Source organism: Macrobrachium nipponense, chromosome 41 (assembly GCF_015104395.2).
Source record: "Macrobrachium nipponense isolate FS-2020 chromosome 41, ASM1510439v2, whole genome shotgun sequence".
Lineage (NCBI taxonomy): Eukaryota > Metazoa > Arthropoda > Malacostraca > Decapoda > Palaemonidae > Macrobrachium > Macrobrachium nipponense.
The window spans coordinates 26,852,163-26,862,162 of NC_061102.1; the positions used below are offsets into that span (position 1 = coordinate 26,852,163).

The 10,000-nt window shown below is 36.1% G+C and overlaps 1 protein-coding gene across 2 annotated transcripts in view; it reads left to right on the forward strand.

Annotated features, from left to right (window-relative positions):
• The window catches only part of LOC135212630 (cytosolic carboxypeptidase 1-like), a 207,378-nt gene that overhangs the window by 169,828 nt on the left and 27,550 nt on the right, over nt 1-10,000 (forward strand). For both annotated transcript variants that reach the window (XM_064246222.1, XM_064246221.1), the window contains exons 20-22: nt 3,277-3,364; nt 4,790-4,951; nt 6,355-6,531. In XM_064246222.1, the coding sequence (XP_064102292.1) occupies nt 3,277-3,364; nt 4,790-4,951; nt 6,355-6,531 (427 nt within the window). The remainder of the gene's footprint in view (nt 1-3,276; nt 3,365-4,789; nt 4,952-6,354; nt 6,532-10,000) is intronic.

The window sequence follows — 10,000 nt, forward strand, 5'->3', positions numbered from 1 at the left end:
TAAACTTTTCTCATTCATCTACCTGAAGAGGGAGACAGCAGTCTCTGAAATACGTATAGTACTTTTCTCTCTATATTTTGTGTTTTTATGGGCTCCTTTTATTAGAAGGAATTCTGTTGTAACAGAACATTTTACCAGTCATATATATATATATATACATATATATATATAATATATATGTGTGTGTGTGTGTGTGTGTGTGTGTGTGTGTGTGTGTGCGCGTGTGTGTGTGTGTGCAGGTGTATGTTTTATAAGCTATTTTGTTGATTTGGCAACTGGAGAATTGATATTCTTATTTTGCATTCTTGTATTATTGTACGATCATGTACGGTGAAGCATTACCGATTGTTTTTATCTCTGCCAGGGAAGAGATTAATTGTTTGCCAAGGAAGACATTAATTGTTTATTTCCACCAAGACAAACCAACAGACAGCAAATATTGGACAGGAATCTTTTTGCTGCCGTAATTCGTTGTTCTAGAATCTATCCCAGGTCATGACAACGTATCTGGTGTATTTTGCAATAAAATCCATGTGTCTTGAACCTTCTTGGTAATAAATGCACATTACCATGTCTTGAACCTTTATCGTAATAAATGCACAGTAATGTCATGTAAAGTTTTATAAAATAATTGCAATTTGTCGATAGAAGACAAGAAGAGTACTGTGTTGTCTTCCGATTACCAGGCTCTTCCCCAAAACATTCAATTGTTTTCTAATGTGTCATTGATTATGATGCATGTCTGTCAGTGTCTTCGCTTCCCTTCACCTTTGACCGAAGTGGGGAAGGGATGGTGCGCCATTCTGGAATTAAGTCTTCACGTTTTTTTTTTTCTCTCAAGGATATTTGATTATATCTACTCATCCTGACGCACCCATAACACTCCCAACCTAGCTCTCTCTCTCTCTCTAAGGTTAAGAGCTTCTCTCTCTCTCTCTCTCTCTCTCTCTCTCTCTAAGGTTAAGAGCTGCTTTACCGGCCCGTTCAGGAACAGATGTAGACCTAGTCAGCGAAAACTTGCTATGATCTCTCTCTCTCTCTCTAAGGTTGTAAAGAACTTCATTATCAGCCAGTACAGGAACAAATTTAGACCTAACGTTTTCCATATATCTCTCTTTCTTGTGGAAACAATGCAGTGTGAAGCCGGAACCTGTAGACGTATTGTTAAAAGTTCAAGAAACCCCATCCACGCACGCTCGAAATTAGAGGGTGGGAACGAGTTATGGGCGATGAAAAAGTGCCTATGGGACTTCTTCCTCATTCCTCACACATCGGCTGTGCCTTTTTTAATTTTATGTTTCCTTTCCTGAGTCCCATGATTCTTATCAAGCGCCTCAGCGGCGTGGTTGGTATGGTATTTTCGTCCTACCTCGGTGGTCGCGGGTTCGATTCTCGGCCATTCCGTTGAGGAGTGAGAGATGTGTATTTCTGGTGATAGAAGTTCATTCTCGACGTGGTTCGGAAGTCACGTAAAGCCGTTGGTCCCGTTGCTGAATATCCACTGGTTCCATGCAACATAAAAACACCATACAAACAAACCATGATTCTTATCGAACGTGTTTGCCAAACATCGCGCAATGACTATAGAGACTTTTTAGTTCATTTCCTATAGTCAGTGTATATCTCTTACGCCAGCGTTAGCAGCTGACGAATTGCTATTTAAGGAATCCTTCGTAATATGTTCGATTCAACGAAGTATAGTTTTTTTCGCTTCAGTATTTTTGCCATGTAGTTGTTTGATGGTACATTATAAAGCTTCTCAAGAGGATGCTAGAAGTGAAGATGTAAGTACATATCTCAAGAAAAGCAGTCTTTCTTGAAAATTTTTTTCATAGTACAGTATTTCATGCAAAGCTATTTATGCAACGTACTGCGGACTTTACGATATCCATTTTCTGTGTGAGCAGGAAAAATGTTATCGTAATAAATTATCGTAAATACATTTGTTGCTAAGATCCTTTTCGGTGTTGTATTGCTAATTTGTTTTATGATATTGCGTTCTTTACATATCTTATCCTTATTGCGTATCCTTTTCCTCCTCCGTAAAATATTCACGTCATGCATTGTTCGTTTCCTTAGTCGGGGGTCAGGGGTAATGGGTGACTCGGTGAAGGTCGCCGTCTCATTCGGAGATTTTTTTCCTGTTAAGTGTGTTTGTGGTATTGCGGTTTGTCCTACCCCTTCGTTGTCTGTGTCGACTAGGCTGCGTTCTGTAGATTATTTCTTCTTCGTCGTTTAGTTGGATTGTCAAAAATTTCATAATTTCCGCTTCGTTATTAAATAAAAGACAAATTTAAGTGAAGCCTGGAATTTCCTTTACAATAATTGCCCATTTCTGTGGTATTTCGGTACCCCAAAGTGTTTTCTCACTCAAGGTTTTCACTATTCGAACGCACCCTAGCGTTTAAAGTAAGTCAATTTGCCCCCTGGGAAAATGACGCAGATGATGCGATCATATCCCTTTGAATAATAAACGAAAATAGAGAGGCTGTAATCATTGGTTATGTTGAGAACGCATCCGGGTCACGTTCCCGTTCCAAGACAGCTGAGTCCCACGGCGCGGTCTTAATTGTTGGGTAATTCATACCTTCACTTTACAGTTATTTTACCTTCTATTGAACAATTTCTCCTGTTTTTATTCATATTTCTTAGTAATCCCTAGAAAATGTACGTAATTATACATTATTGAGTCTGGGGTATTTTATTATGCACGCAGTATGTTGAAAGTAAATCATCACCATCAGAAATTACATTTTCTTAGTATAGGAGTGATAATCTCACAGGGATTTTAAACTGTTCGTTGCAAAAGAAAAAAACAGTATCCTTCGGCTGTTAATCAAAAGCAAAAAAGAAAACTCCTTAATGTATTATTGCCTCATTAACGTTTTATGTAGGTACCACTTGCTGTTAGTGTTATTGTTAGATTAAGATTGTCTTTTGCAAACACAAGTTCTTGCTCAGTAATTGAGTTAACAAATAAGTGACATTATCTGACATATGACATCTCTCTCTCTCTCTCTCTCTCTCTCTCTCTCTCTCTCTCTCTCTCTCTCTCTCTCTCTCTCTCAGCATAAGGGTGAAATTCCTTTTGAGATTCTGTGAATGCAGTTAACCCAGAAGTGCAAAATCAGTTCGAAACCTTGAAATTAAGTTTTTTTTTCTTTTACAGATTATACTAGATGGTGAATTTCCCTAGCAATGTAGAATTTTGGTCCATGAGTTAACCTCTTTGCCAATGATTTATCTCTATATATATACTTTATCATTTATTTTCAGTCAAAGGTGTGGCCTGACAGATGAAGATCTAAACAGAAGATGGCGCTCACCCAACCCTCAGTTACATCCGACCATATATCATTCTAAGGTACAATTTTATGTTGACTTTACTATGTAAATAATATCATACACACTGGAATATAAAATGGTTTTGCCATGCTTTTGCTTTTATTGCTTGTTCTCAGCAGTAACAAATGCAAGGAGTATTTTAAATATTTTTAATGTTTAGGTTGATTCTCTGGATTCTTATAGTCTCAGGATCCTTGAAAGAAACAACGAAGTTGTTTTTCTTACTTCATTCACACTAATTAAAATATACAATAAATATACCACTTATAGTTTGTCTTGAATCTTTGAGCCTCTCTTCCCCACGACCTCTGAGAGAGGCCTCCCACCTCACTCTCGGAGCTCTGTTCCTAATCTGCCTCTTCTGCTCCTCAGTAGACATCCTCCAAAGAGATGTCCCTTCCAAAAATGGGAAGGTCCTTTGTCCCACCTTTTTAGGGAAAAAATTAGTGCTAACACCTCCCTTGCAACGAATGCACTTAATTAAGGGTCGCCAGTTCGATAAACACTTCACTTGTTTGGGCTATTGTGAGAACACTTCCGTTGCTCTCTCTCTCTCTCTCTCTCTCTCTCTCTCTCTCTCTCTCTCTCTCTCTCTCTCATTGTTGCTTTATTTTTATAACGTTTCAACTCTCACCGGAACCAGTACATTTCCAGTGACGTCATTAATCACACCTATCAAGGGAAGTGTTAGAATTAATTTCTGCCCTAAACAGGAGGGACAATGGACGTGATTAACCACTGAACGAAACCAGAGGACAGCAACAGAAAAGGACCTTCCCACTTTTGGGAGGGACATCTCTTTGGAGGATGTCTACTGAGGAGCAGAAGAGGCAGATTAGGAACAGAGCTCCGAGAGTGAGGTGGGAGGCCTCCCTCAGAGGTCGTGGGGAAGAAAGGCTCAAACATCAAGACTTCATTCACCTCTACTTTCAAGACAAACTATAAGTTGTATATTTATTGTATATTTTACTTAGGGTGAATGAAGTAAGAAAAACAACTGCGTTGTGTCTTTCAAGCAGCCTGGGACTATAAGAATCCAGAGAACCAACCTAATTTATAAAATAAAAAGACAAAATATAAAATATTCCTTGTATTTGTGACTGCTGAGAACAAGCAATAAAAGCAAGTGCATGACAGTTTAGGGAAATCAAGGTCTGTAGGCATTCATGCATGGTGCCACCTGACAACCTGATATTTTTATTTGACTAATTTAGTGGAAGGGTTTATAAGCCAAGTAAATTTATTTTGTATACGTTTATTGTAAAAACTTACATTTTTCTCAGTAGCGTAATACTTCTTATGCAGACCACAGGAATATGCATTAATGTAAATATCTTGAGTCATTTATCATTTTGTTTTTATTTAAGTTCTGTTGTAAGTATGCTTAAAAACTCTTTACAGAAACTGTTTTATGCAGTAATGACTTCTTTTTTCTTTTTTCCAGTCATTGCTTGAGTACTTAGTGCATGTCGCCAAGCAAAAAGTGCGAGTGTTTTGTGACTTCCACGGTCACTCAAGGCAGAAGAATGTGTTCATGTATGGATGCTCTCGCCTGCAGTCATGGTGGCCAGGGGACAAAGACACTCCAGATAGTCCTGATTTTATGGTAATTATTGCACTTGTATTATCTTCATTGACAGTTTCGATATGAAGGTGATTGCTTCGAAATGTTTACCTATATAGACGCAATCTCAAAACCTGTGCAATAGAAATCTTATGTATTCATCTTCATTTTGATACACAAATAGGTAAGTTAGAGAGAGAGAGAGACAGAGAGAGAGAGAGAGAGAGAGAGAGAGAGAGAGAGAGAGAGAGAGAGAGAGAGAGAGAATATTGTTATTTTGGAGAGAAGGGACTTTTTTGGCCCCTCTCTCTCTCTATAAAAAATCATTACAGAAAGAAACAAGCCACATTAAAAAAGTAAATTAAAATCCTTAGGCTATATATGCCTTGTCTTGATTTGTATGAGTCCGTGTAAATATACAGCATTCTTTGGAAGTTGCATTTGAATGTCGTAAAAATTTAATATAAAATACGGTTTGCAGTATATGACTTGTGAACACAAGAAAAGAGTATGTAGGTACTTGTGGTAAAATGAAAATCCCTTGAAAAGACAGCAAAACATTCAGTAAGATTCAGTAGTTATGATAGAGTATCCTTGACTTGAATGCAGGGGATTACTACTGGCAAAGATGTGATAGAGCTTGAAATATCTTTATGATGTAGATTGCATAAATTAGACTAACCTAAATTCTACATAATGACAATATTTATTTAGACTAATAATTAGGTTGTTAGAGACTAACTATGTTGATAAGTCAGGATTGGATTCAAACTCAATAGAAACATCATTTGCACCCACATCTTGTTCATAATAAACTTTGTGAACTTGTTTTGTTCATTTGTCAGACTGACAGATGCCACTCTTATTGTTTTTTTTTAGGTGATAGATAATTGCATCCAAATGGGAAGATAAAATAAAACAAATATAATACAAAATAAAACTAATATAATAAAATGCAATTATGGTAGATATAACATAATAAGGCAGTCCCCGGGTTACGACGGTCTTGGCTTACGACGTTCCGAGGTTATGACGCTTTTCAATTATATTCATCAGAAATTATTTCCAGGGTTACGACGCATGTTCCAGGGTTACGACACATGTTCCAGAGTTACGAAGCCTACAAATGCTGATCTGGCAGATGAAATATGACACCAAAAATGCAAAATAATCAATATTTAAAGGTTTTTTGATGAAAAATGCAATACGAATGCAGATTACATAGTTTTGAATGCACCTAAAGCATTAAAAAGTAAGTTTTTTTTTTTTTTTTTGACAATGTTCGGTTACGGCTACGACGATTTTCGGCTGTTTACGCGTCTCAAGAACGGAACCCCCGTCGTAACCCGGGGACTGCCTGTATATTTATCATTGTGTATTTGCTTAATAAGCAAATAAAATCTTTATTAATTTTATAATTTTCTTTTTATATTTCCAATTTTCAGCTACTGCCCCGCTTGGCTCAGAATTGTATGGGCACTTTTTCTCTGCGAGATTGCCATTTCCAAATAGAACGGGCAAGGGAAGCAACTGCTCGTGTGGCAGTTTGGCGTCAGTTTGATATTCCTATGTCCTATACAATGGAAGCATCAACATGTGGCTGTGATCAGGGACCCTATAAGGTTTGTACTGTAGAAGTTTGTGTAATAAAAATATGTGCCATATAGACACATAGTAGCTATTTTAATATATATGTCATTACAGCACATACATGATGTATCTTTGTAATCACATATATGTAATGTATTATATGTAGTGTGTAGTATGTATATACCATACAGTCAAACCTCAGATTTCTTATGTCTTGGTTTTCGTAGACTTTTTCTGGAAAATTTTTTTACTTGGGTTTCGTACATATCCTTGGATTTTATACACCCAGAAATGCTCCTTTCAGGGCCCACCTCATGACTAGGCCCCTATACCAAGCGCCCTAGCAAAGCATCCCATGTTGTCTCATGACCCATTCTGCCTTTTGTGTTCATTGTTTTTTCTGCTTTCTTATTTAAGTGCAACAGCTAAATACAGGCAATCCCCGGTTATTGGCGGGGGTTCCGTTGCCGAGGGGATGCCAATTAGCGAAAACTGCCATTAACTGAAATTTGGCAATTTGTGGTGCCATAATGGTGCTTACGGTGATGATAACAGGTTATTGGCGCCATAACTGCCATTATGGCACCTCTGTTAGATATATTATGGTGCCGATAACCAGAACTCAGACTGTTATGGCGCCAGACGAGTGCCATAAAACCACATCGCCAATGACCGAGTCTGCTGATAACCGGGGGCTGCCTGTAAACCATCATGGGGTCAAAGAAAGTTTCAAGTGCCAGCCTTTCTGTAAAAGTGTGGGAAAAACTAGAATTTAAGAAAGAACTCTTAGCAAAGTGTTGGAGGTGATCATTTGTGAAAAGGCAAAGATGTTGCATGCTGATCTCAGTAAGAAAATGCCTATAACAAGTGCTACTGTTAGTGAATTTAAGGCCAACAGAGGCTGGTTTGAAAAATTCAAAATGCAAAAGGGTATACATAATGGCCCACTTCAGTAATAAAGGACATGTTTGCAAAGTGGAGTGATATAAAAAAAAATTGTGGAGAATTATCATCCCAACAAAGATGATGTAATTTGTGTTTCCAAGATGTTTAATGACAATGCCTTTTTTCACTTTAGGCAAATTTTAAAGAGATGCCAGAAACAAATGTGCAACAGGGGTCAATTGACTTTCAAGCTGGTCCTCGTGCCAGTAAAAAAACAAAGGGGCAGTAACCCCAGATAGTGCCATTAAAAAACAAAGAGAAGTAACCCCAGATAGGTCCTTGATACATGAAGTCCTTCTGGAGGGCGATTCCCCTTCCAAACAATAATCTCTCCTCTTCCCTCTCCCCTCCTCTCTGTCTGCCATACGCTAAACAAGAGTCTTCCATAAAAGTAAGAGTGATGTTTAATGTTTATTTATCCATTTCATTAGTCATTTATATTTATTTCTCATTGGTTTCTGTATTTAAAACGGTTTATTTTCTATAATAATTATTTATTTTTATTTTTGGGTATCTGGAATGTATTAATTGTATTTACATTATTCCTTTTGGAAATTGTTTTTTTGGATTTCATATATTTCGGACTTGGTGAAACGTTTTGGAACGGATTATGTACGAAAACTGAGGTTCGACTGTATGTGTGTGTATGTATGTTTATATATATACATAGTGTGTGATATATATATATATATATATATATATATATATATATATATATATATATATATATACATACATAATATATATACATATATATGAATAAACTTGATCATGAAGTATATAAAACGTGATGCTATGTATAAATAAAGGTTTTTGCCACGAAGGAAAAAAATGAAAAGCGAGGTAGCCAAGCACTTTCGGTCTAGTTCGACCAATTACTCAGACACAACTGATCTTATAAAGGAAAAACATAGTCAAGGTAGGCTTAGTATCCAAACTGACACTACAAGATTAGCAATAAGGTCGATTCCACTCTACAGAAACGAGGAAATGCCTGAGGGCAGCCAAACAGACGATTCATCCAGAAAACAATACATTTTGAAAAAAAGGAGGCATATACAACTTATTATCATGAAATTTACAAAAATGTTCCCAACAAAATTATTAATGAAAAGATGAGAAAAAAAATAAATATAAATATATCTAGCAAGAGAGAGAGAGGGAGAGAGAATATCGAGCAAGAGAGAGAGAGAGAGAGAGAGAGAGAGAGAGAGAGAGAGAGAGAAATAATAACTATATACTTGTGGGACTAATTTATTAGTAGTTCATTTATTTTAAGGTCCTTCATAAACATTTTACAAATATACGGGTCCAAATGGTACATTCCCGGACTAAGATTTAGGTTGTTTTTATTAGTGATTTGTATAATTGCTGATTCCAGTAAATTTCTTGAAACATAATCATTAGATCTAGCAATTACAGAGGTATCACCCCAATTAATACAATGAGATTTTTCACTCAGATGGATAAACAGTGCATTTGAAGTCTGGGCTCTTCTAACTGAATACATATGCTGCTTAATACGTACACATAAATTTTTACTTGACCGACCAACGTAAAACGATGGGCAATCCTTACAAGGAATTTTGTAAATGATTTTGTTATTTGTTACGGGACTATTCTTAATTAGCATATCTTTAATGGTATTGTTATAAGAGAACACTACATTAACATTAAACTATTTAAATATTGATTTTATGGTTTCAAATCCACGAAAGTAAGGTAAGCTATTAAAATTTAAATTTTTAGGCATTTCTTTTTCATTAATAGCAACACTATAAAACTTTTTGTGAGCTTTTTCATAACATAAATCAATTAAATGAGGTGGGTAGCAGAGATCGTTTCCTATCTTTCTTATGTATTCTATTTCTTGGTCAAGATATTGTGGACTCATGATACGCAAAGCACGTTAGTCACATAATTTCATTGATTAAGTTATGTATTTGTGATTGCAGATTTATTTTTAATGGAGAATATTACTAACAAATATTTGGTATGGCCATGGGTAACCCTTTATCACCTCTCCTTTCAAACTTATATATGGAATTTTTTGAAAGACAACACCTCCTGGATATCACACTTGTCCCCTTGAAATGGTACAGATATGTAGGATGACATCTTAGTAGTCTTACCTGTTGGTATCGATGCAAATGATTTATTGTCTAAATTGAATAATTTAGTGCCATCCATAAAATTCACTGTTGAAATTGAAAATAACAATGTAATCCCTTTCCTAGATGTATTAATACATAGAGAATCTTTCCAATGTAAATTCAGTATTTATAGAAAACCCACAAATAATTTAACATATGTACATTTTTACTCTGGCCACCATCTTAATATTAAAATTTCAATTTTTTCTTCTATGTTCCTACGTGCTTTGCGTATCACGAGTCCACAATATCTTGACCAAGAAAATAGAATACATAAAAAAGATAGGAAACGATCTCTGCTACCCACCTCATTTAATTGATTTATGTTATGAAAAAGCTCACAAAAAGTTTTATAGTGTTGCTATTAATGAAAAAGAAATGCCTAAAAATGTACTTAGCTTAC